The sequence below is a fragment of the Electrophorus electricus genome, chromosome 5 (assembly GCF_041902795.1).
Source record: "Electrophorus electricus isolate QZ-2024a chromosome 5, ASM4190279v1, whole genome shotgun sequence".
Taxonomy (NCBI): domain Eukaryota; kingdom Metazoa; phylum Chordata; class Actinopteri; order Gymnotiformes; family Gymnotidae; genus Electrophorus; species Electrophorus electricus.
In genome coordinates this window covers 27,402,871-27,430,561 of record NC_137501.1, presented here as the reverse complement: position 1 = coordinate 27,430,561, position 27,691 = coordinate 27,402,871, and the positions used below count along the sequence as shown (strand labels likewise).

Below are 27,691 nucleotides of genomic sequence, written 5' to 3'. Positions count from 1 at the left end.
GTGGGACTCCCCCTCCTGCCACACGGTCTCATATTCCACGTGCTACAGTCGATGACATCATTCAGTTCCATTACCCAAATAACCTTACGAGCACTCTGACCAAGAAGGGATTCAGGACTGCGTGAGGCGAGGTCTCGGTCGTTCTGAATTATAACAACAAAAATACCATTAATAATACCAATAATACTAAGTGTGAGTATGAGGTAAGAATCACGTCATTTTGGAATGACAAGCTCTTATTCTGTCAGGTGTATTGGGCACATGCATTGGACAACATATGGTTTGATATATTCCACAGTCACCAAAAGTGGCAAGCAAACGTACAAATATTCGAACCGCAACACATCTCATAGAAAACTGCCCCCGTTGCAAAGCTCCGTTCCTGAAAACATTTTTATCTCAGCCTGGTCTCTTGAATTCCCAACTGCTGCAGTATTCCCTATCTGGAGCGATGGTCCGTAACCTGGTAACAATGCCTCACAAGCAGTGTTTTACTGTAATTATGTCTATTATCTCTTGTGGCAGTGTCACATACAGAGTGTTGACACTCATCCCTCCCTCCTAACGTGGGCTTCCTATAATCGCCTGCCCTGGGTTTGGGACACGCTAACGCCACAGCGCTCTGAAACGTTGCACGCGGTAGCGCATTCGCACATCCGCTGTTGACATTTCGCCTCCCTGCCGAAGAGCAGAGGGAAAGGGCGGAGAGACAGGGGAAGCAACCTGAAGTTCCGCTTTAAAAGGCAGAATGATCTGAGGTGTTAACCTTTGAACTCCAAGGTCACAAGGATGTTGGAGTGATACAAGTGTTTATATAATAGAATTCAACAAGCTCAGTGTGTGTGTGTGTGTGTGTGTGTGTGTGTGTGTTTTTTTTCCCTTGTTTGTTCACATTACAGATATAGACAGAGTTAATGACTCTCCCGCGCTGGCCCCTATGCTGTCTGGAGGGGTTGTGCGGGGTGTACATCTACACTCCCATGTGTCCTAAAATGTAGTGTGAGTTCTGACCTTGCAGGCAGTCTGGCTTTGACTGGTGAAATTCTATCCATTACTGCAGATATTGCCTTTACAATAACAAGTCCCATGAAACCCATCGAACTGCTTCCCAGCAATGGTACAACATGAAACATATGCATTACAGTCCCTTTAGGCTCTGGGGACGTAGGGTCAGTATAGCACGGAGAACAGTGTGTACAGAGAGCTGGTCTAGGATCAGTTTGACACACGCGCACACTTCCATCATGAGTACAACACTGATGCAGAAACAGTAGCGTTGTATTTTTAGAAATGTGGCCCGGTGTCTTTTGGACCTTTAGCTTCAAAATAAGGGTCCGTTGTACGAGCTTTGTATATGAAATTCCAATTTTGATTATTTAAGATCGTGAACTCGAAACATTAAAATTTGAACAGCCAAAACAAAGTACAGCAAAATATTTTTTTTTTGTAAATGATTGCAATGACTGCACTTGATGTAACTTAATACACTTGCATTGTTTTTAGTCTCCTTTAAAACTGAAGACATGTTGCGCATTAAATGAATTACAATGAAAATTATTCAAATAACACAGAAAACAGACTTGCAGAATGGGACTAAAACTAACCATTTAGTTAAAGGGAAGCTTAACTTGTTTAATAGACATCATCCAATGAAGTTAAGATAGTTAATAGTGTTTTCCCTGTGTTATGTTTTAGATCATGCCATAAGTACATATGCTGTTATGCCCTGTGAAACTCTGGGCTAGGGTCTCTATTAATATGAAATGTAATATATTAATTCTCCATTTACTTCCCCAACTGTAGATGCAGAGTTTCTGGAAAACATAAATCACCACTATACCGCGTTCACTGTGCAAATGATCTCGGAACACTATGACTCTCATATTACCCATCCGACGTGACATAATTTATCCTAATCCCACATCATACTGTATTAACATAGCTCTCCCACGGCTCCCTCCCTCTGTGGCTCTCTGTCTCTCTGCAGAGGATTAAGCCTTTTGTAACCGTTAATGAATTTTGTATTATTGGTTAGCGAAGGTTGCAAAAGCATTAGCGCGGGGGCGGATGAAGTTTTCTCGCGCAAGCGGCTGGAGAGAACTGAAATTTGAAACGCTGTATAAACATTGTGTAGATGAGCAGTGATCTGATGGAGCGAAGTGTTTATAGATATGCATGAAATTAAATGGCTCTACAGTGCACACGCCACGTAGGAGGCAGGCCATCGGTGCCTACTGTTTTGTATCACAATCCCGACGTGTAATGCAACGCGATTAAATGCCCAAGGAAAGGCGCAGAGCAAAATCTATCCCGATCCTGAATGCACCATTTATTAAAGAACGGCCAAACAGACCTCATATCTGTCATTGCTGTAACCTAAACTGTGGACGCGAAGGTCATTCCTGTTGAGTCTTTCCCTTATTGCCATGGGCGATATTCGTTCCCCACCCCAAACTGGAGGTTGGTTCAGGGCGATTGCTGAACGCTACTCTTATATTGCGACGGGGTCTACGCGTAGCCGCAGCATGGTCGTCGCGTCGAACAATATGCTTATTCATACGCGCGCCCGCCGGCTCGGCTAGCGCTGCGCACGCCCTCGCAGCAGCCGCACGGGCAGAAGCCGCGTGTCTTTCCCTGTCCTTGGTGCTGAAGCGGCGGTGCTGAAGCGGCGGTCGCGTAGCGAGAGTTCGGCGGGAGAAAGTGGTAAGTGGGCGGTGTATTTTAAATCAGCAGCACGTAACGCAGAATAACCTTCAGCAAGGCACATAAAGGGGATGTGCCACGTTGCCCACGCGGGTAACACTGACTCTGCGAAGAGCCTAAATTCATGTTAATGCGTCGCACGCTCACTGAAAAGCAACCTAGAAAGAATTCACCAGCTATCAGTGCGATGCGCTCGTATTGTCCGGTGCTCTGCTATCAATCGCCCCGTTTGCAAATTAATTGCTACGACCTTAGACGGTGAGTTTAATGTCGTTTCTCTGACAGATGCTTTTGCAGCGCTAACGGTGCCGAAGAGACTCGCGGCACTCCCACGTGGACATGAGTTTACTCCAACTGCAGGACCTCACTCGCGAGCCTTTGCCGACCCGCAACACACGATACAGCCACACAATTTACTCCGTCTACCGGAGAAACGCGGTCTTGGCAACAACCGCCCATCCTCCGGGCAGCTACCGTGCCTAAAAAGTGTCGTACATCAAGGTTAAACTATCGTCACGTCACCACGGCCTTTACCTGAAAGAAAGGAAGAACTACTCTGATGCAAAATAAATAATAATAATAAACTAGGTCTACTAAATAGAGCAGTATCATTTTCAGTATTTCCTTGGAGGAGCAAAACAAAATATCTGGCAGAGTCTAACACCTAATTTTGACGCGCACAGTCCTTGTGAGTGTATCTCATTAACCATTTCAGAGCCTTATCAACGTGATTGACAAAACATGGGACCAGTAGCATGTCAATGTGGGCGGGGCGGACGTCCCGACGAGGAAACGCGACAGGCCAATTGAATCGGGTACCTGAAAACATCACGTCGGAGGAGTATACGTCCGCGTGTGCGTCGGCTGAATGGATGAAACGCTACGATAGCGGAGAGGTCTAGTGCTGTGATACGGCGCCGTATATATTCCCAGCTAGGACTATCTTGCTCCTTAAAGACGTTCTCCGCATATGTTAGAATTTCACACCGTGATGTCGCGATTTAGTGAGGGGACCCTGTGAAGAACGAGACACAAGTCGGCTTTTTAATTATTTGGTTAATTATTTTATTTCTTCTGTTATTTTTTCCCTTTTGTTTCCCTGAGAGCATTTATGCCTTTTCTTTTCCAATAAACATTTCATTTGAACTGTTTTAATGCATTGATTATTTTATAGCTAATCGCAAGTTTCAGATACGAACGGGATTCGTTTTTCAGTAGTCTACTGAACTAAGCTGTCTTGGTTTATTGCTTTTTTTTTTTTTTTGCTTTTTTTTTTTTAAGAGGCATATTTCGCAGTGGACATCCGTAACTTTGCCTTTATAGAGACGGTAAGACATTTTTATGAATCCATTTCTGCAAATGATCAAACAGCTGTGCGTTGACGGAGCTCTCCGCTTGGCGACTTTCGGCTCGGATAACCTGTTTGCCGGCGGCCCTTTAAACGCATTCATGGTTGTCTCCCGGGCATGACAACGTGCGTCTCCGGTCTCCGTTGCGTTGAATGGATTCGGTAAACCGGCCAGGGCACGGAACGGCGTGCTGACCGCAGCCTCGTAACGTGAATGTTCAAACCGTCCTTGAGGGCGCTGAATCAACGCTAGAGTAGCGGGGCTGAGATCCGTCTCTGCTGCACGCCTTCGCCGTGTCGCCACCGTTCAGGACGGCGTCTCCGGGGCACGTTGTGAAGAGCTGAGCACAGGCCATACGATCCGCACACACAAACAGGCTGGGGAATTAGTACCGCGGTTCCTTATCTGGTGATGCTTGATTACTGCCATTAGACGAGGCCGTCATTATTGATGCTCTCGCATAAAACAAAAAGAGATTGTGTCAGATTAGGTCACACGATCTTAACAAAAGCGCATTTGTTGAACAAGCGGCTCTTTTTTAGTGAATAATTACCAAGTTTTACATGGCTGTCGAAGCAAGAGGTCATAATTTTCATAAACCCCAATATCCAGTTCTGAGACTTTCAATAAAGGTGCTACCCTATTGGCCTAAAATACTTTTTTAGAACTATCTCCAGAACGCTTTAAAATCAGTGTTGTCTTAATGAGAAAAATGTCTTGCCATAGTCCTATGGGGGGGGGGGGGTGTATTCCCTTGAATCTAGGAGTCTTTGTCTTAAGGCCATTTTCTCTGCACAGCCAAATGGGTGTCCGCAGAGGGCTTTTACGAATGTCAGCAATGGGCTGCCGTGCCTCCACCGCCTGAATACTTGCAGCCGCTACTGCTTCACCCGGGGAGTTGGGATTAAGTAGCCCGTCGTCCGGTTAGTTGCCGATTCGCAACAAAAGTTGACTCCTTGCTGTTTTATTATGGTAGGACTGCAACGTTTACGCTGAAGATTTCATGTAGCGTGTGGCGCATAAGTAACATACAACCTGCTGATGATCAGTCCAGCAGGGTGGCACCTAAAAGCCTTCATTTAAATATTTAGAGGTGAGCTCGAGCAACGCGCGCCCCATTCCTTGGTCTTACTAAACGTTGTCTTTGTTTTGGGTTTTTTTGGGTTTTTTTATTGGGGTTTTTTTTTTTTATGCAAAGGATCTTTTATGTCTTGACGTGTTAACGAGAACCCGCCCATGATTTCATACACGACAAGGAGTCCGATATTGGGGCTCTACTACAACACAGGGCGTGATGAGTCTGCTCCTAATGCGCAGCACCTGTGGGGAATTAACGTCTCCCTCTTTTTGATCCCAGCATACCACCACTTGTCCAATTACGCAGACAAAACTCATGATTTTCCATTATTATTGGCGTGTCAGTTTATTTAGGCGCGTACTTTTCCCGCCACCGTTCTTTCTCCGCGAAGCCGTTGCCAGGCTACCGTCGCTAAACTACCTGCGCGTTTATGGAACTCCGTTCATAGCTAGCTAAAGACCGCAGCTCGCTGTGTTTATCGACTACGGTAAGAAAGGGAAATTAATTTAAGCACAGAAGCGGTGTGTACAGTATACGCTGTAGCACCTTTTTTTCGTTTTCGCCGTGAGAACTATAGTGGCTTGCTAGTTACTTGCGCGATAGCGCTAGCCGGGCTAGCGCTAACACCGCTGTAGTGGATAATTGGAGATGGAAAACTAACCTACATATTTGGGAAATGTGTCCAGGGCGGTGTGGTTGGGGACGTGCAATATGTTAATACGTTTTAGCAGAAGCCCTTTGTATTGTCTTGATCACGTTAAAATTAAAACCAAGCTTGTCTAGTGGTTGGCTAACGCTGCCTGATAGCTTGCTGGCTAGTTATCGTATTTTACTCAGGTGTTCCAGTAGCTAGCTGCTAGCTCGGCTACGAGATTAACGGATTTAACATTTCTGGTGAGAATGGTTTAGGTGCGGTTAGATAACCACCTTACCTGAAATGGTCATATACACACGTTAAATGCCGTTCCTTTTAGCTGTTAACGCTGGCGTTATCTATGGTTAGGTTAGCCAAGCTAGGTTGCAGATTTGGTGTGGCGTTACTTTTAAATACTCAAATAGTTGATCTAGTATTCACTTTTTTAATTTGTCAGTGTGGCCGAAAACTGCAGTCTGCTAATGCATTGCCGCGATAGCTAGCTACTGAAATGGGGCGAATTTTTAATCAGTGTTGCATGGTGGCGCTAATTTAACGATCCTCCGTTTATTTTTGCATAACTATATTAAATTTGCATTTAGATATTAACGTAGACGGGCTACGTTTAAGTGTTTGTCGGGAGGAAGCAAGTTATCCGCTGGCTAATGTAGCAAACAAGCCTCATTTAGGCTGATATTCATACATTTGAGTGGTTGGCTAGCTAAAAGCCAAGCGAGTCCGAAAAGTACCTGAATGCTTGTTTAAAACGTTTAAAACTGTCGCTTCTCTTTTGGATCAGTTGCGATTTTATTTAGCAATATGTTAACTTTTAGGTAGTATCGCCAACAATTTAAACATGTCTTGCATTGTAAGCCCCGCACACACGACTTTGCTTTCTGTTGGGGGGGAGAATCAACATGCTTTCAGAATTCCGGTTTATTACGAAATTTCCGAAATAAAGTCGCGCTTTCTGCTGAAGCTGCCTGCAAGTAGGCCAGTACTTTGATTGCAGTTTACGTTCAGCCCTACAAGTCATTAGTAGAGTCTCATAAGCGCCAGGTGTGTTGGATCAGGTTTGGAAGTAAAGTTTGCAGGACGGTGCATCTCCAGTACCGGACCTGAACACCTCCCTAACGTAATATCTTGTGAAACGGATCTAAAAAAGTGCTATAAAAAAGCGAATATAAACAGTTTATAATTAGAAATATTTTTACTTTAATGCTCATTGAGCTTTTTGTTGTATGTTAATAATCCAGTGGCTGGAACTGAAGTTCTTCCAGTACCTGTAGAGATGCTTGTACCAGAATTTGTACTGATTAAAAAAGGAACTTTAGATGGAGGCCATATTTGGTCCTCTACCATTAGCCTCCTCAGCTTCATTAACCCTTAAAACGCACCACCAAGTAGTCATACCCCCATTGCTAAATGGTTCGGACTGTTCTTGGAGCTACATTTGGCACACAGTCAGACTTCACTGGTTATGAACATATCCTATTGTTGGTCTCTTTTACAAAAGGAAAGGCAAAACAGGCAAATGTTTGCCTTTTGTTGTGTTACAGGGATTAAATCTTTCCAAAGCACTCCTCAGACTTCTGTTTACAGTAGCACTGATTGTTACCAGTGCTGCTGGCTGTAAACCAGTGGGCTTTAACAGAGTTCCTGTGATCACAGACTTCCTCTCACTTTTAATGACTGTCAAATGCAGACAGGTCAGGTAGGGACAGTGGATGTCATCTTAATTAACACATTTATCAGTGGATATGAAATGGTTAGGTTATTGACCACTGAACATAAAGCTTGAAATATTTTCAGTAGGCTCTTTTGCTCGACCCCGTCCCAGGGGTCATGAGTACTTTGTGCGCTCTTGCCGGTGCTGAAATTGATTAGTGATTCCTGAGCATCTGTCACGTCAGCGTTTTTCAGTGGTGGTAAATGGCTCTTGAAGCTAATGCGTCTACCGTATGCTCTCCGGCGTGAACTCCCATCGGCATTAACGATGTGCGGCTGCTCCGGCCAAATGCGTTTGGACACGGTGGTGTGTCTAAGCTTGAGCACCCTGGTTGTCATTTCTAGAGATGAGGAGGCTCAGACAAGTTCATGGTGTTGGGATAACTCAGACATTTCCTCATTAGTGTTTTATAACACTCTAGATTTACTTGTACATCTACTTTTATTTATTAATTATATGTCTATGTTTACAGTTTCTTTTATCTACTGTCAAACTGGGAGTTGAAGAAACAGCTGTTCTGTTCTGCTGGAATGTGACCAGCCTCTTGCGAACGCTGTCAGTATTATTGTAGGTTCCCCCAACTGACCCTTTACTGAAAGGTTTACATTCTTCTTTTAATCATGTCAGTGTCCATATTGAGGTGTTGAGAAGCAGTGCAGGGTGGCGGTGGGCTGCGTGCACTCATGTGTTGGTAATATTTTTGAGTGCAGGTGTTTGACACACACTGCAGGTCCTCTGTAGTGGATAGAAGCAGGAGGTGGAGACTGAGTGTAGCCCCCTCACGTGCTGTACTGTTGCAGGGGAGAGAGATGGACACAAGGTGCATATGAGCAGTGGGCCATACTTTTATTCAGCAGATGTGAAATTTCTAAGCTGGCCGTTTATATAGGTGACTGCTAAAAATAGCTATGCTTATCAGGTTATAGGCAGTATTATGTTGCTTTTCTGAGAAGAGCAGGTACTAGGAAATTATAAAACTGTCTTTGGATTAGAAGTCTGTTTTGGTCATTTTTGAAGATTATTTATTTTTGTGCACAAATGTTCATTTTCTGTACCATCAGGCATATGCTGCTGTTCTCATGCTTTGAGCCCTGGCGTTTGCCTGCTAAATAAAGTACTCGGAGTAAGCATTTGAGATTCAAGAAGGGAGGAGAGAGTAGGTGTGCGTATGTGGTGGGGGGTGTAAGTGGGAGAAACTGCTGTCGTCTCTGCGACGTAGTCGTACAGGGCCCCATCAGAACTAGGTTAGCTTGCTAAGAGGCCTTGAGAATCGGACACAACACCTCCACCCCATGTTCGCATGACGATGTGAGTGAGGTGCTGTGGCTGACATCGAGCCCCCCCTCCACACTGTGCTAGTCCTGAAAGTGTTTGAGCTCTAGTTTTAAGTATTTATATGTTGAATTACTGTCATAATTTTCTATGCATTTGTCCAAAAAGGTTTAGTTGTAGCAGGATGTCAAGTAAACACTAGGCATGCTAGTTATGGACTCTTTGTGTACTGGTGGACTGCTGGTCATGTGTTCTCGCACAGTGCTTTGGATTGACAGGCATGCCTCTGGCAGTGTTTGTGATGGTTTAGTGCTATTAATGTAAACATAAAGCCTTGACTAAGAAGTTCTTATACAGTTGGCCCCAGGTTGGTGTAGAAATTAGCCTTTGATGAATTTGTTTAAACCAACTACTTTATAATTACAATCTTGAAGTAGCTAACCCTAGAAATTAATTTGGAAGCATCAGGAAGAGTTGAGTCACGCAGGGGTCCGAGCCCAAATGTAATGCATTAAATGGCCAAGATGCCTTAATCCTGGCAGGAAAGTCATTTCCCCAATGGTCACCGCATAGGTGAGGTTTAGGAGCCGAGACACTCCCGAGACCTGCCTGCTTCCTGCCCCTTGTCATGCACGTGTCCACCCTCCGCCCCAATGCATCGTTCAGTCATTTTGTAGGGCGCTGCGGTTTGACAGGCACGTAGGAGCGTGCTGAATGGCAGTGCAGAGGAGCTGTTAACCCGAGCGCTGAGCGCGTGGGTGTCGGATCATTTGGCACTCCTTTCTGGATTATTTTTGCCTCGCAGCTTGTTTTAACACCCATGGTGATGGCAAGAAGTGTGACTGTTTTCAAGCTTGCGATTTGAATCGCGCAGGTTTTAACCCCCAGCGCGCCGTGGCTTCTTGCGCTGTGTAGCGGTGAGCTGGTTGCACATCAGAAGCTGTAACATCTTTAAATGGTGCCAAACTGTTAAAGGATGACGATCAGTACTTATTTACAGCCTTTCTGGTCATTTGGCCAAACTGTATGCTAGATGGTATACGTAAAAATGGTGTCTGCTTGTTTGCAGTCTTCTGATCGGTAGTATTCTCTGCTTTGCAAGAGCATCTGTTGTGATTTGTCAGTGCAGGCCTCTGGAATGAGTAGCATCTTGGAAGTCTGATTTGGCAACGTTTCACGGCCGGATTTACATGCAGGTTTGCTGCCGACTTGGATCAGTTACATAAAACATCAGAACGCTAACTGTGGAGAAGTCTTCCCAAGTCCTTTCTGGAGGGTGTTGGCTACAGTGTACTCTGGTCACGTTTTGAATGTGTGTGAATGGCGTGGTGGGATGCCGACGGCTTCTCCGATCCTGCCGGACAGACGTTGGCGGAGTTGTGCTGTGTGCCGATGCGCCTGCTCACACCCCGATTGCTTGTGGGAACTAGCACCCCGATTGCGTGTGGGAACTAGCATTGGAAGTCTATGTTGGCTTTGGGCTCGTTTGTGGTGGGGCGTAGATGTTGCAGGGGGTGGTGGGATAATCTTATACTTGGCAGCTGAAAGTTGCCTGTGGTAGCGAATATAATTAGGCAAGTAGCTTTTAATGAAGCTGTCACCTGACCATTCAACACCCAAGCTCATTTTGAAAATGAAATTAGTTATTTGAGTTTTATTAGTTTTAGACTTAAAGCTCTGTGGTCAAGCATCTGCCAACCTTTACCCCCACAGTGGCGCAGGAGATGTACGAAGGAGCGGCTTGAGAGGCACACTAGTGAGCCTCCCTGGCCCTGTCCTTCTGTTCAGCCTGGCACTGACTAATGCTGTCCCTGCACCGTCTCCTAGGGAAGCCAAATTGGAGTGGCTGTGCTCTAGTCTACCGTTAAGGAACTAAGCATGCGAGTTCCAAGTGACTGCTCTTCACAAGTAGGCCAGGCCAGTCACCAGATGATGTCCCGTTATTTGGGTGCCTTGTACTTTATACTTGCCTGTGTGCGCTTGTCGTTATTTTTAAGCGAGAGCAGCATTTTCTGAGGAGGCATGGCGCTCTAACTACAGAGTTCTTGCCTTTCGTACGGGACGCCGCATGCTACTCGGTTGTCTTCATGACCCTGTGTTCGTTTGCCTTCTAATTGCGTCTTTTTGGCGAGCGTCCCCTTTTTCAGATCGGAGAACCTGGTTGCTGGCTACGTTCGGTTCGAGGACTCTGTTGTGGTGAGAGCAGAGATCGTCCCTGCTCCCGCTGAAGGTGACATGGGCCGTAACTCTGGTTCTCTCTGGAGGGAGAGGTGTGCGGACTGGGTTGTGCTGTTCTGTGATGGGAGACAGGGCAATTTGTCTTCCACAATTCTTGTGCTTAAACTGCTTTGTTTCCTGTGCTGAGAGCAGCTTGTAGCAGGAGATAAGCAGACACCCCTCCCCCCTTCTTTTTTGAGGGGTGATGCTTTGGTAAAACAGAAGAGGGCCCATGTGTTGCATCCTGTTCAGTTTAAAGGTGAAATGAGCTTTGGTATGGGGAGGGAAGCAGACGTGGTTCAGTCTCCTCCTTGTTCTGCGTTTTGCCTGACTCAGTCAGATTTCTTTTTCCCTTTAGCCATATTGAGCGTTTTCATAGGCAAAGGATCCAGCCCCTGTAGAGTCGAGTCAAAGATGGTGAAATTGGATCGATTTGCCCTCTCACATCAGCTGTCAGGCGTGGTTAAAACCAAGAAGGCTGGCTGGAGAGGAATAAGTATAAATCTAATTTTAGTTTTTGTTTTTGCACAATGGCGCACAAGAGTTTCTTATTGTCGAAGGATTCCCACGGAGTTGCAGATAATGCTTCATCTCTAGGCCTGTATATGTACATGTGCATTCAGGTGTCATGCAATCACTCCAATATGCTATGTGTTTGTTGTATTGTATTCCAGAATGGTGCACAATGCATGATGACTCACTGCATTCTGATTAACCCTCTTGAGTGTTTAGATTCACTTGAACATGACGTGAGCCATCTACAGCGTACCTGACCAGCATTTAACCGATTAACTCGTTAAGAAGAAATGAGCAACTTCAAAAGCCCTGTCCCATTTCCACTCACTTGTGAATCTTGTATATTTAGTCATTCACATTTGGGGGGGGGGGGGGGTGGTGGTGCAGAGGGTTCATTGGTTAGTAAAACGTCTGTTCCTCCTGATTCGTTTCTGGGTTTCGTGGCTGACGGATTGCTTAAATCTTGTCTTTAGTGTTACTGCATTGGTTTTGAGTCAAAGGAGTGTTTGTGCGCGTCTGTTCTCCTCCTCCCGCCTGACTATCTGTGAACACCTCCCCTCTTACTTTAATGATATGATCTGCTCTGACTGTCTGACGTGTCTGTCCACTCTAACACAGTGTGTTCTTTCTGTGTCCACATTACAGACGGCATCTTCAAACTAGCATGGCAGTCAGGCTGTGTGATGTGGCATCTCTGCTTAGAAGTGGCTCGTGGGCGGCAGAACCTTGGACTGGGGTCTGTGGGACTTCCTATTTATTTATTTGTTTACTCACTCACTTGCCTATGTGTTCTCATGTCATGGCCAAATATGGCAATTTCCTGTGGTGCTAGATGTCCCTTGGTGGGATTCACAAGGTTGCATATTTCAAAATTTTCTAGTTCCTCATCAGTGGGACTGAATGACTGTAATTTGTCACTTTCTCAATGCATCCCCTTACTGTCTCTTGTACATTAGCGATGTACATAGACGATGCATTTGCGTGTTTGAAAGTTTAATTTGTGCAGTTAAGCTCATATTGCAGTGGCCTGCAAAGATGCCAGGGCCACAATGACACTGAAGCCAGCTTAAAGGGCGATTTATTTCCCTGGTGGCCATGTTTCTTTGGCAATGGTGCATGCACTGGTTAATGAGGTAATGGTAAATTAGAACTGAAGGAAATTTTTGGGGTCCCCCAACCCCCCAGTAGATGGATATTACCCATCTGTGATGTTAATGTGATTTTGCACACATGTTCAGCTGCGAGAGAGGTTTTCTGCAGGACACACCTATCCTGAAGCATTGTCTTGGAGCATGAGTTCTTTGATAAATGCATTGCTTCATAGAAGTTCAGTACATTTTGTGCTGTTGCTTAAGACTGCTCTTTCACTGGCTAATTGGTGTGAAGGCTGTGGGTATCTTATGCCCGTGTAAAATGGTGGTTTTGTGGATGTAGGTTAGCATAGTGCATCGTCGTTTCTTTTGGGTGGAGATTTTCCCCAAATGTTCACCAGCGTACTTTCACTTTTTGACTAATCCACCTTTCCTATTTCCTTTTGTTTCTTGTTCATATATAGATTACCAACACCTGAGTGGTAAAGTCTGGGACTTCACCACCTCCCGACCAGAGTTTTAGTTAATGAAATTAAGTTTTAAAACCCTAAGCTTTGAGATTAAGAGTGCATCATTCATCATTGTGGTTAAATGGCAGATTAGTGATATTACGCTGCTATTGTCAAACAGCAGTGTGTCTAACGGGGGATCTTCCTGACGTTGGATCAGTTAAGCCGTGCAGGACTCGGCTGATTGGCCCCCTCTTACTGTATGGGGAGGGGGCTGTTTGTTTACTTTCAGCGAGCTTTTAAATCTTTTAAGATCTTCTGAAATGACTGCAGTCTGCAAAGTGCAGCTTAACATTTTGTAAAATATCACAGACCTTACAAGTGTTCACCGGGGGACCTCTTAAATAGCAAAAAAGTAATTATTTCCCATATCTGACTTAATAGGACTGAGTCGTTAGTCTAAACATTCAGTCATGTTTAGATGCAAAGGCAGCACCCACAGGCAAAATTGTTCAAGATGACAAATACAAATGACATGGGGAAGACGATGTGTCCGTTTTTCTGACTTGATACCCCCCCCCCCCCCTTTGGATTCTTTAGCAGGTAATCGCTGCCATGGAAACACAGCTGTCCAATGGGCCGACCTGTAACAACACGAGCAACGGTCCTGCCCCCATCTCCAACAACTGCTCCTCACCTGTGGAGTCCCCTGGTATGGAGGACAGTAAGACGAACCTCATAGTGAACTACCTTCCCCAGAACATGACCCAGGAGGAGCTCAAGAGTCTGTTTGGGAGTATCGGCGAGATCGAGTCCTGCAAATTAGTACGAGACAAAATCACAGGTGAGTGAGACATTCATGTGGGCTCTCAGCTCAGCCTCCTTGGGTGGATTCTATTTATTTTTTACTTGACTGTGCTTTTTAATGAGGTCTGGCTCATCAGCTGAGGTCCTGATGCTTGATCCCAGCCTTCAAATCCAAACATGGTCTGTGATTTTGCCATCACTGAACCTTATAGCCGTGTGGCCGTTGGCATAATGCCAGATTCCTCATTGGCAGCGATGTGATGTCTGCCGGAACCGTCCGTTAAGGAACATGGACCGTGTAGCAGGTGTGGCGTTGTTAAGGTGCTAATGGAACAGCAGTCAGATCCTCATAGTACATACCACAACAAGGAGCCTAACTTAATTTCATTTTACTTTAGCGGAGCATCATGGGCCCGATGAGAGCCATACCCTGCTGTTGAGTTTACGCTGAAGACGGCTGTGCCTTCAGTGGCATCGCATGGCTGCTGTTCAATATCTGGCTGTAGGTTTAAGTCTCTTCTCCGTGGTCATGACTCCCACAGTCAGCTGCTCCACCTCGGCACTGCCCTCTGTGGGAGACGTGGGCGTGGCTGGGCCGTCTCTGTGCGTGGCTGTCTGCTGTAAGCGCCTGTGTCCATTTCGTGTGTCGTTCCCCCCACTAATTCTGTGTGCAATAAAGTTGCATGCCTCTTACTCAACTGTTAACTTGTTTTGCTGAGAGTTCAATGTGATATAAATAATAAATTGCTCTGCTAGGCACAGAATCATTTATTAAAAACCTCCTGGTTTCAAGCTGCCCAGTAGAGTTGGGAATGTATTTGCAGCTTTGTTAGACATAAACGTATCTGCGTTTCAAGCTCGCCTGGTGGTCCCCTGTTTCCATCTTTTCATTACCAGCCTGTTGCACCCCCACTTTTGTGTGTTCGTTACCGAAAAGATTTAAAATAAAGTCCAATTGATTGTGGCTAATGGTCATTGGAGTGTTGCAAGAAATGAGGCACTGTCTATATGCTGCAGCTAGGCCATCGATACCGGAAGGCTTTGGGTTTATTAACTGAGCGTTAACAGTCGTCTTCAACCCGTGCAACGCCTTGTTAATCTCTGAATGCATCACTTTTGGGGTTTGCAGATCTGTGGGGGCACTACACTGTTTTTTAGTGATGAGGTTGTGGTACCGATAAATGCCTAAATATTCTCCTTAGTACAGCATCTTCCTTAGGCTATCATTTTACAGCAAACCCGTTAATTAGATCCCGGAGAACACCATGAACTAATTTTAAATATGAGGCTTTTATCAGTTATTGGATTTTGTGCTGGTCGGAATCATTTTTTGATCAGATCGGTCATATTTGAAGTACAGGGCTCAGAAATCTAGAGTCTGAAGTTTGTTGCATTTGTTGCTTCAGGCCTTGTTGAGCACTGTTGTAATACAAACAGCCATTTGCAGTCAAGCTTGTTTTTAATGTGTGCATGTGTGGAGCGAGCAGCGGGGGGTTCTGCTCGCTGCTGACAATGGTCCCCGCCCTCAAGTGCCTCTGCTGATTTGATCTCCAGCTTTAGAAAAGAGGCAGTGATTGGTCTGCTCATATGTTGACAGGAACAGATTTTATTTCAGGCGTTAAGTCTGATTGTTGCCCCCACCCCCAACATATGTGGTGAAGGGAAATGCTTTATTTGATGTGTAATATGAAGTGGTGCTGTTGGTTATTCCTGAAATGGAGTGAGTACGTTTGCTAGGCCGTACGTTAGACTGGTGTGAGGAGTGAGCTTAAGCAAACTTCTGCATCTCTGTGGGAGTCACAATTTAAAAGATGAATCTGGATTCAGGAATTTAAAAAAAAAACAAAAAAAAAAAAAAAAACTGTTAAACTGGCTTTGGTTTGTGTGTATATATATTTAACAGACTGGTTCAGACATGAACGCACTGCTATAAATATGCTTTTCGTTTTAAGGCCTTCATGCCAACAAGCATTTTGCATTGTACTCATGGCAGCAGTTTGTTTGCTGGGGGGGGCGGTGTACTTGTGGAACTTTACATAAAATAAAAAAAATGTGGTTAACATTTGTCTGGATTGAAACCGTTATTTGCCATACTGAAGTATAACCATCCAAGTGGGTCACATGCACTGGAATTTCTTTGCATCATTTGCAAGTATTCCAGCATCCTTTGCCACACTTGAAGCAGGAGTAGGTAACCCATATAAAAACAACTCATTTGCTATAGCTGTCACTATATCCTGACGGTACTATACGAGAGAGATGATCCTTGTTTGTTTGGCTAGCAATGTTGACATTTCACAAAATGCAAAGTGATGTTGAGGCCTGGGACCTGCAGTCGTTTCTATTTCTCGAGTCTAACCATGGCAGCTTTAAAATCTCATCTTTTCATGTGGAATTTGGAAAGGTTTGTAGTTAATTTGGTCATGTTTGTGGCCATAAATTAAATGCAATCTTTTTCTGTTCAAATGTTTAATGAAGCATAGGTTATGCCGCTTGTACAAAGGAGATGGTTGAATAAGACATGATGTAATGCTATGTGACAAAGCAACAGAACAATAAGTTGTCACCTAATTATAGCAAGATTTCACATTGTTTATTGGCTGAAGGCTACTGTATTAAAACCTTATGATGTATGGTGTAATGATGTACTTGTAGCTTCTCTTGAATCCGAGTGTACTGATGCTCTAGAGTCGGGGGGGGACTTGTATATATTTTCAGGTTGCTTGCCGTTGGTTGAGCTTGGGAAGTGTGGTGGTCTAACTGTGTTGGGGGCCCCTCCCCCTCCCCCAGAGCTCCTGTCTGACACGAGCTGCATTGTCCATGTTTAACTTTCCCTCTCCCTGAAGGCCCTCGTGTAAAGCAAGGTTGCTTGAGTTTACTGCAGTCAGTTTATCCCTGCAGCTTATATAACGGTGTGCCTGCGTTACCGCCATTTCAAGGCTGCTTTTTAAACATATGTATAAATATAAAGACCTGCATGCACTGTGGCTTTATTCCAGGCTGCTGTGTCCTTTTAATTCTCTTTTGTTTAATTCTGCAGAGGTATCTTTTTAGGTGGGCTGTATCGGTAAAAAATGAAGGGCAGCTGGGGGATTGGTTGTCTTCCTCCTTTTCTGATTACTTTTTCTCAAGATGTAGCATGGATACCCTGCAGTGCTATTTAAATTGTACCTCCCTTCACACCTAAAGCAGGGTCTTCTGCTTGTGAGGGGTGTGGTATGATGACATGGACTGCATCACCGTGTTCCTCTCTTCTTGGGGACAGGGGTGAGGGTGGGGCTTCAACCTTGCTTATAATCGAGGTGTTCCCTTGTCAAGACGTAAATTTAATTTGCCATTAACCTCGGAGTAAGCCCAGTTATGCTTAATCTCTCGTGGATCTCCTGGAATCCTAGGGTAAATCTCAAGGCCATTTTATTTTTTTAAAAAGGGTACATTCTGGCACTAACTGGAGCTTTTGGTTGTAGCCCAAAAAAGTGGATTGAGTGTGTAGGCCGTTTATCCCTAGGGGGTACGGATGACTGGCACGCTCCCGTTTTTCCTGGCCTTCTCTTGCATAGTGCCCGTGCTCCGATAGCTCTGTCGGGCATGGACGCGAGGGGACGTTCCGGAGCAGTCTGGCAATGCCTCGGGAAGCAGCCAGCAGGATCCAACGTATGACTCCGTCACCAAGCTGGAGGTCACTGACTGGACTGTGTAGATGTTAAAAGCACAAATAACATCAAGGGTTCAACCTGTTGGTTACCACAGCAACAAATCAGTAACGTATACATTTGTTTGCTAACTTTTTTTTTTTTTTTTTTTTTTTTTTTAAAAGGGCAAAAAACCAAAACGATGTATTCGTTGGCAGAAGGGGAGGTAAGCAACATTCCCTGTGTGTTTTAAAATTGGCTCTGTTTCGCAGTTTGTCCCCAAGTGAAGGTAATACTGGTAATTTGCCAATCTCTTGCTTATAATTATTTCAATATTTTACTAGGTTTATTCCCTGCCTCTGAAGTTTTGCAGATCAAGCCTATTAATTCTGCATTCGTTCCAGTCCGCGTCATGCCATCGCACTCTTCAGCAAGACTTTAAACTGCGCTGTGCCGCATTTTTTCCTACCCGTTTTAACATGGTGGGAAGCGTAGCTTTCCTCCTTGGCCTTCTTGGCTGAGCTGTTCGACTCATTTTAAACGGGACTCTGGATTCTGTGCACGAACCATTTTGGCTTGGCAATGCATTTGGCCTTGGCGTAGCTGGCCCAGACCCTGCTGAAACGGCCGGTTTGCTCAGGCAACTGCTGAGGTTCGCTAGGACAAGGAACTGCACGAGTGGCAGATTACTACTCGGCCATTACGTCCAGCTGGCTCACCTTTTAATGTACTAGCTTCTTTTGTGTGTGTATGTGTGTACTTTTTCAACCAGACCAGGTTTACTTCCTATTGCAAAAGGCTTAGGGTGCCTGCTTCATTGTATTTCGTGGAGGTTAAAAACCTACAGCCGAATGGCCGTTAAACTCTGCTGCAAGCCTCTGCTGTTTGGAAGCTCGGGTATGTGCAGGTACTTCAGACCGTTTTAGTTATATTTAAGAGTTGTCCTGTCTGCTACTGGGGTTTTTAATAAGGGGGGGGGGGGAAGAGTCTTTATGAATGTGCCTCTTTGAAAATGGTGACATGATCAAATGTAAGTCTAAGTGGAGCATGACTGTCCTTAACGCACAGATTGGAGTACAACAACTTGAATGGGAGTAATGGGGAACGGTTGCTTCTGTGCTCCTGTTGACTAGGAATACCAGCGGCCTGAAGTCAGGACGGCAGCGAGCGTTCCATCTCCTCCACTGAACGGTGCCGTCTCTTCCCAGCACAGCGTTCCCTCCCGTTGCTCTTTTTTCTTGGCGGAGTGGTGGCGGCGGTTGTGATCCCTGGCGCGGTGTCCGTCTACAGCCGTGCGGGGCCTGCTTCGGCGGAGGCGGCTGGGGTGACCCCGAGCGGCTGAGCTTGGCGGCTGCGTCTCCTCTGGCGTGGGCAGCCGAGGAAATCGCATCGCTAGCATGTTTCAGGAGGGAGTGGGCGTCTGGTCTCATTTATGCGTTTATTTTTCTCGGGGAGACTAAGATTTGAAATTATTTGAGACCCTGTTGATCTTTATTGCTCAGCTCAGGGGCGTGATGAGTCACAGCCGAGACTGTCAAGGTGTCCGGCACCCCTCCCAAATTCATTACAGCAGCCCTGAAGGCAAAACTATTCCTGAGCAGGGTTGTCCGTCAGTGAACTTGTCACTGGGGACGGGGAGTGGTGAACTGGGAGAACTGCCATGTCTGTTGGACCACGAGGAAGGACATTTTTCCAAGTCACATTTGCGCCCCCCCTCCGCGTTGCAGCTAAATGGTGAGTTTTGAGGGTTTGAAACCAACTTTTTTGTACTCATGTGTTTCCTCCCCCTCTCAGGCCAGAGTCTGGGTTATGGGTTTGTGAACTACGTGGACCCTAAAGATGCAGAAAAGGCCATCAACACTCTAAATGGACTGAGACTGCAGACCAAAACAATCAAGGTAAGACGAATCTGAAAGCGAACATGCTCCTCTCTGCATTCAGCACCACTCAGTGCAGAACATTTGAAAGCGCAGCGGGAGAATTGCTCGGGCGTGCGCGGCGCAGCATGGGCAAATGTGCTGCACTGCGACTGTTCTGTATCGATGCGCCGGGCGTGGGCGGGGACGACCGTGTCACAGCAGCGGTTTAATTTTCGAAGGTCTGCTTCAACCACTCCTGGGTTCCTGTGGCGCTGGTACACTTCCTACCTGTGAGACTGCTAGTAAACCTACCCTGCCGTCCGTGCTGACGTGGAATAAACTGCGTGTGGACGTCTGGTAGACCGAGATGAAGGCTAGAGGGCTGCGCAGTGGCCAGAGACGCTGTTGCGATTACGTCGTAAAGTCATACGACTGTGCCTTACGGCACATTACAGCCACACTCGTGAGCCGTCGATGGGATTTGGGCGTGGTTGTTTTTTGAATCGCGCAGGCGCCGTTACATGATCGAGGCCCACTCCTTCATATTATCCATCCTCGGTCAGGTTGCCCACAGCAGGCAGCTTGGCTAGTGAGTTAATTTTTTTGGTAGAGGTCTCATTTTTGTGGTTTTTACTATGAAAGCAAAGAACATTGCAATAAAGGTTAACACACGATGTACTGTGGGCTGCTGAGGCACATGTTGGATGAGTCAGAGGGGTGCCGGGCATAAGGGAGGGGGGGCATATTAAGGTATTGGGTGATGGGGTGTTCCCCCTTGGTGGGGAGACGGTGATCCCCATTTGCTGCTTTAATTCCGAAAATTTTATTGCCACTGTCCATCAGGCAGGGCACCGGAGCAGGCCGGCCAGGTGTCGTCGTTTAGCGTCTGCCAGTGCGGTGAGCAAATTCATGCAGATGAGCCCTGCGCCCCGTCACACTGCAGGAGAGTGGGGCGGGCGTAGGTGGTGGCTTTTAACGCTAGCGTTCTCCTGCTATTTAACTGACCTCAGCACTTCTGCCTACAATGCATGCACTTGCCGTTCAGAGCCCTCGAATTGTGATGAGATCTGCTTTCTTTAGCCAACGTGGGGGAGACGTGCGCGCGTGTGTACATACATATACACATGCACATAATTATTTTATATTTAATATGTATATATGAGTAGAAGCATTCAGTGCTCATGTTTGATGATCAAAGTAAAAATGGTTGCATTTGCTAAGGGGTAAGATCTGGTGGCTTGTCCTTCCTCCTACGGCGTGCGTCTCCGTGGATACGGGGACGCCTTTCATAACCACTGTACGTGCTTACCAGCTGTCTGTGTTCCAGCACTTAGAAAAATGCACTTTTCATATTTAACAGCTGCAGTTTTAATTAACTGCATTGTGACGCTCCTGCAGGTATTTTGTGAAGTGGTGTTGGGGGGGGGGGGGGGGTCACAGTCGACAGGTGTAATCCTGCTAGAATAGCATTTGATTGCATTCTGTAGTAGGGTTAAGACGTGTTTGTAAATGTGGATCACAAATGCACATTATAGCTTAGTGTAATGGTGTCCGAGATTAGTTAAAATGAGGGTCCAGTTTTCACAATTGGGTGTTTTTTGGGGGGATGGGGGGGACACTCCTTTTAATACTTAATTTTGGGGACTAAACTGTTGCTGTGAAAGTGCTTAATTATTGAGCTCAGTTTGTTTCATGTTGAAATAAAAGAACACTTTTAGTTAAATTGCCAAAAGCTGCTTAGCATATGCTTGTTCTTGGGGCTGTTTGAGTTGTGGGATTCGGTTGGTCTTTCAGCAGCAACACAGTTTGGAGGTGTTGTAGTCGTCAGTGTTGTATAAATATCTCCATCTGTTCCAAAGTCGTCTCTCTCAATAGACAGTTGTTGGGTGTGATTGCATCGATAGCTTAGAGGCACAAGTGAGAACAGGCTCTTATCAGTTGTTTTTATTTATTTATTCGTTTGTGAGTGGTCCTGTTAGAGCTTCATGTGGCTAAATTTAACGATGGGTTTTCACAAAGTTGCTGCATCAAAAGTTGAGGATTTCCACCGGGTCTGCTGTTGAGGAGGCTGAAAGTGAGAACTAGAAAGCGAGCGTGTGACAACTCTTAGCACGGACTGGCAGCCGCCGTTGCATCATGCGTGGAACTGAAACCATAACTCGCCCGTTTTCCAGGGTCTCGAGAAGCTCGAGTTCTGCTCTGCCCTGATTCACTTCCTGAACTGTAGCGGCAGCCTTGATCTGGTTTGATTTCTAGAGTGGTTTTTGCCATCGCTTGCTCTTCTCTCCTCTGAGAGGCGCGTCGGCGAGCAGTGCGTAACGAATGCGTCTCTGTTGGCAGGTGTCGTACGCCCGCCCAAGCTCAGCCTCCATTAGGGACGCCAACCTGTACGTCAGCGGCCTGCCCAAAACCATGACCCAGAAGGAGCTGGAGCAGCTCTTCTCGCAGTACGGCCGCATCATCACCTCGCGCATCCTCGTGGACCAGGTCACAGGTGAGCGCTCTGCCAGGCTCGACACCTCAGTGAGGTCGCCTGCGGGACACGCACGCGACGCACCGCACGCTGTCTTGGTTTGCTGGGAGCTGAGCATGGGTCGCCGGGACTCTGCCGTCATGCGTGCAGGCGGCTGGTGTCCTGCACTCTGAAATGCTGCCACCACCACACTCCCGTCCCCTGTTAAACTGGGTTAATGCCTTGGCTAATGTTGCTTTACACCTGAAGGCCCGAAACGCACCAAAAATCACTGCACCGCCTTTCCTCCTGGAGGACGACGCCGGCACTGCGGCTCGGCTCCCTCCCCCACACCAAAAAGTGTGCAATTTCTCAGCAGGGTCATACATATGCATAGATGGATGAAATGTGAAATGGGTTTTGGAGTAGAGAAAGGCTCACTCGGTAATGAACCCCACCTTCTCTCCTTCTCCCTCGCTCTCGTTCCCCCCCGCTGTAGCCCCGGGTGCTGGGTTAATGCCTGTTTCACAGGAAGATTTCAAATGAATTTAGTCGTTCTGCTCTCCGTGTCTAGAGTACCAGGTCTGTCTCGCTCCCTCTTCCACTCCCCCACTTTCGATCTCTCCTCTGCTCCCCTCTACATTAAAGCATGCAGTCGTTGCCATTGGCTGGTGTAATGGATGCACCGTCTCTGCCAGCAGAGGCGGGCAGTCCAGTTCCAGAAAGGATGAGTGCTCCCCAGGATTTTGTCGCAGCTGCTAGACTTTGAAAATTAGCCCTCGATCCAGCAGGTAGAATTAAGCGGTTAAAGCAACTCTGCAATGTCATTAAGGGGTCTTTAGGCGTTTGCACCCAAGTGTTGCCCCCTGCGAGCACTGTAGGTAATGCTCGGTGTTGGATCAGCGTGCTGGTGATCTAGTAGGTGAAGGGCTAGACATGGAGTCGTTACCCATTCTTGCTGCGGCCACAGCGCAGACACCTAGCTGTCTAATAACTTCAAAAGTGCTCAAATGTACCTGGTTTTCCTTGTGTGGGGTTTTTTTGGGGGGGGGGGTTCTCCCTTTACCACAGTACATTGCTAGGTAAGCGCGATGTGTGCTCGTCTTCCGTCTTTCCCCCCCGCACAGACGGTTAGGTGCAGCATCTGGGCCAAACGGAGTCCCCCGTGGGTCGTCCTTGTGTAGTAAAGCTCTCTGCTTTCCCTGCCACTCTGTCCCTTATCTGCTCTCCGCCGGTCAGGAGATGGCCGCTTGGCTTACTGAACAGAGGGAGCAGCTCTCGGGGTTCGTTTGTCCCGCACTAAAGTTCCAAAATGCCTGGCTCCAATGTTCGCGTGCTGCTGATTATCTACGTCAGAGCTGTTAGATTAGTACAGGAATTGCACTCTGCTGGATATTCAGGGTTCCCACAGGTCACAGAAACTCTGGAATATCATGGAATTTTAAAATGTCTATTCCAGACACAGAAAGTCAGGAGGTTTGATCCTTTTTTTTTGTATCGTGCATATCCAGTATTTGGTGGTTATGGTTACTTTAATTTTCCCACACCCATTCAACAAAGATGGCCTGGTTTTCCAATCATTACAGGTCATGGGAATTCAGATTTTTAAGTTGGTGAAAGTCAAGAAAAGTCCAGCAATATGACACTTGAGTGGAAATCTTGAATATTGGTCCTCCTGAAATGGAGTTATACATCTACCTTAAGGTGTATACATCATCCAAATCTATTTTTGTGTGCTGTACATATCTTATTGCTGTGAGCCCACCAGTGTGCTAAGGCAGAACCCAAAGTGTCTACACATCTGAGCCGTGGGTTCGCCTCTATCCGTGCAGGTGTGTCTCGTGGCGTGGGCTTCATCCGCTTCGACCGGCGGGTGGAGGCCGAGGAGGCCATCAAGGGTCTGAACGGGCAGAAGCCACCCGGCGCCACAGAGCCAATCACGGTGAAGTTCGCCAACAACCCCAGCCAGAAGACCAGCCAGGCTCTCTTGTCGCAGCTGTACCAGTCACCCAACAGGCGGTACCCAGGGCCCCTGACCCAGCAGGCTCAGCGGTTCAGGTAACACACTGCCTTCCACCCTAATGAGTCCCTTTCCTTTGTGGGCTGCATGCGAGTACATCCGTCAATCCAGGTGTTCATACACAAGGCCATGCATGTAGTTTTTGGCTTTTACCATCTAGCAACCTCTTAAGTAACAGACGAGGTATTCGTGTTCATCTCGGTCATGTGGTTACTAACAGTCAACAGTTGTCTGCCCTTTCCTGATGTGAATGAGCTAACTGCTGTTTTTTTGGGGGGGGGGGGGGGGTTTTGTTTGTTTTTGTAGGTTGGACAACCTGTTGAACATGGCTTATGGAGTGAAAAGGTAAATGGAGTTGTGTACACCTGTTTTGACCCTTAACCCGGCTGTTTTATGGACTAGTGCTGTGTTCTGTCCCATGTGCAATTTTCAGTTCGTTCGTTGTGTTGCTCATCTGAAGGCTAGCTCAGTGTCTTGCTCTGTGCTGGTGTCGTCCCGTCCCCCGGGGGCTGGGGAGCGCGCGCGTCCGTCTTGCGCCGTGCCACAGTTTTCTTTTGGTTTCTGATTCAAGCTGACAGCAGAACGTCTACTGACGTTCACGTGACCGTCGCGTTCACTCCAGCATCGGCCCGACGGAATTGCACGAGACCCTCACGAGCCCGTGGCTTTCTGCACGCCGCTGCCAGCATAGTAACGGCATCTTTTGACCTTCACCCGGCCAGACCCCCAGGCTTCCATTTGCACACGTAGTCCCAACAACTGGATGTGCATCTTAAACACTGCTCCAGGTCCTGGAGACACTCGTCTGCTATATTTCAGCTGTCCATCGTGAAGGGCGTTCGCTGAATTTGGGTAGTAAATGTCTGCGGTCGGTCGTCTGGCGTGCTTGGACAGCATCTGTGATATTTTTCTTATTTTTTTTTCGGAAGACCTCGTACGTTTCTAATACGGGAGATGTTGAACTAAAGCCGTCCATGCTCACTCGCATGCCTTTGCACGCACCCCGTCCACGAGCGGGGAAGGTCCTTGGTGGAGGCACGTTCTTGGTTGCGTTTCACCAGAACAAAATGGAGCTCCACGTTTCTTCTGTCTCGCCCTCTCCTTGCCTGCCCTCTACAGCTGCCTCTCGGAGAATCTCTCTAGAAATGTGTGACGTTCGTGGCACACCTGTCAGGATGCGAGTGCTGAGCGGAGCTTAGCCAAGCGTGTGATCTAATCTGAAACCTGCTGAAATAATTCATGACCTGCTGTATTCTGCTCAGTCCACACCATGCTCAGTTCTGCGCTAGATACTGCACCCCCCCCCCCCCCCCCCCCCCCCCCCGTTTGTCTCCTCTCAATGCATCAAATCGTTCATGGTTGTGCAGAGGGCTCTGAAATTGTGGGTTTTATTTGTACAATTTTTTAAAAAAATTTATAGCTTCTGTGCAAGTTTTCCCAGTTTCATTTTTCTCTAGTTTCGTTATCTTTATCTTCCAAGATGGCAGAAATGGGAGCTTCTTCCCTAACTGCAGTATGACCTGTCGGTCTGGGATTGTAGCATGAGAAGTCTGGTTCTTCGTTTGTAATGGCAAGGGTAGAGCCCTCATCTGCAATGCGTGACCCTTCAGCTAAACTGCGTCTGTCCCATGTACCCATGCTTTAACTCTTTTTTTGCAGTAGGTTTTCTCCCATGGCCATTGATGGGGTCACCAGCTTGGCGGGCATCAACATTCCCGGGCACGCGGGCACGGGCTGGTGCATATTCGTGTACAACCTGGCGCCTGACGCCGATGAGAGCATCCTGTGGCAGATGTTCGGCCCATTCGGCGCCGTGACGAATGTGAAGGTGATCCGCGACTTCAGCACCAACAAGTGCAAGGGCTTCGGCTTCGTCACCATGACCAACTACGACGAGGCTGCCATGGCAATCGCCAGCCTCAACGGCTATCGCCTCGGTGACCGCGTCCTGCAGGTCTCGTTCAAAACTAACAAAACGCACAAAGCCTGAGCATCCGTGGCAGACTCCTGATCACGCCGAGTGTCCGGAAAACTCTGCCAGAGAGAGGGAGTGGATCGGGTCAGGCGGCGAGGGGAGGGGTGGGGGGGTGGGGAATTGTTGACGCATACAGTAAACTTTCTACACGAGTGAGAACTACGATTTTGCAAATCAGTGTTATGGAGGAAAACTGCATTTAGTATCTGATGTGAGGTTTGGGGGGGGGGGGGGGTTGGGTTTGGGGGTTTTTTTGTTTGTTTTTTTCCACCACCCTCCCACACCACTCTTTGTTGGTCGTCAGACAAGAAAAAAAACAAAAGGTGGATGATGGCATATGTGGGTTGTTGTCGTGTCTGGTGGGTAATTGTTTAACTTGATTTTTCTTCCCAATACCCCTTTCCCTTTTAATATCCTGAGTTCATTGGTTAATGTGCATAACATTTGGTAAACAACTTCTGCATCTGTCAGTTGATTTGAGGTAACGTTAGTTTATTGTATTATGAGTTAGTTTACTGCTCAGTGTTACTTATTGTAAAACTAGGAAAAAGACAAAAAAAATTCTTAAAACGGTACCTTGCCAAAGAGCTGCGAACCTCTTTGAAGTGGGTTTAAAAAGCATCTATTTTTATAAAAAGAAAATTTGGAGAAACTTTTTACTGGACATGGAACAAATATTTTGACTTGGATACTTTGAGAAACTATCTTCATATGACACCCTGTGAGCTTTTGAGACTTTACCAGAAAGTTTGCAGTGACAGAAATTTCTGGAAAGATTTATGATGACAAAGATACCTTTTTGAGATCTTTGTATTACCTTTAGACTCTAGAACCAATGGTCGCCTGGCTTCATTTATAAAATTCTGTGGGGGACCAGTCCTACAAGTTGTTGGACACATCTAGCAACTTAAATCAGAATTGGGGAGTGGGGGGGTTGTGGTTATACAGGCAGAGAAATATAAAAGTTTTATTCCGCGTGCATAAATGCAAAATATCAAGGGAATCTTCTTGGGTAAATACGGGGGTGTTGAGAGGGGTGCAAATCTGTTCTTCCTTGAGGATTCCCTTCAGACATCGCTCCAAGGTGGCTTGTGCTGTATTTAGTATATCGTTGCCAACTTTGTCTTTTATGAAACCAGACAAAGGTACCTCCTGATTGAAGGAGCCGGTGGGCTAAAGCTCACAAGAGCAGCAGCTGGAGAGGGAGAATGAAGTGATGAGGGAGAATATCAAGTTAATACCTTACTGTAAATAAGTACTTTGTGTTGGCTCATATATGTAGAATTCTTTTCTCCTCACTCTATTCCAAAGTGCATTTTTGTTTCCTTGCAAGTGTGTATGGGTTTTTGTGGGGTTTTTTGTTAGTTTGTTTTTGTTTTTCCCCCCATTTTGGATAATGTGGTTTTTGTTTTTTGTTTTTTCCTTTGTGTAAATTTTTGGGGTTTTTTTCCCCCGTTCTTTTGGATATGCGCCTCATTTTTCTTTTACTATAGGAAAGTTGTTTACATTTTGATCAAAATATTTTTGTTTTTGTTGTCCTTGGGACACCTATTACTGTATCAGATATGTTGGTGGATTTGTCTGTAGATAGTCTTGCTTCTGCGATTACAAATTATAGGCATCTGAGTTTCTTATTTTATATATATATATATATAAATATATATCTATCTATCATAAACGTTAAATATTTGTGGTGACGATCGATTGAACCACAGTTTAACAGGCCTACTCGATTTAGTTTTCGTATTCATATTATATGTAATGCATATAACCTGTTTTAAAAATTGAAAAACGGCTTTAAAAAAAGTGTATATTGCTTAGTTGACATGAGAGGAGCCGTACGGGGCTTTTCCATGACTGTAGCAACAACAGCTCCCAGCCAAAAGGTCCAGCGGAGGCCACTGAGGT

General features: G+C 46.3%; 1 protein-coding gene across 2 annotated transcripts; it reads left to right on the top strand.

Moving 5' to 3' along the window:
- Nucleotides 1–3,526: 3,526 nt before the first annotated feature.
- Nucleotides 3,527–25,871, top strand: elavl2 (ELAV like neuron-specific RNA binding protein 2). 2 transcript variants are annotated; one of them, XM_027029821.3, is made up of 8 exons: nt 3,527–4,031; nt 12,144–12,234; nt 13,639–13,882; nt 19,272–19,375; nt 21,677–21,830; nt 23,621–23,846; nt 24,115–24,153; nt 25,471–25,871. In XM_027029821.3, exons 2-8 carry the CDS (start codon nt 12,163–12,165, stop codon nt 25,796–25,798), a joined length of 1,167 nt encoding a protein of 388 aa, XP_026885622.2. In that variant the 5' UTR covers nt 3,527–4,031; nt 12,144–12,162; the 3' UTR covers nt 25,799–25,871. The 2 variants fall into 2 exon arrangements, with proteins under 2 accessions (XP_026885622.2, XP_026885621.2); XM_027029820.3 differs by having other exon boundaries at nt 3,532–4,031; nt 25,468–25,871.
- The last annotated feature ends 1,820 nt before the right edge of the window (nt 25,872–27,691 follow it).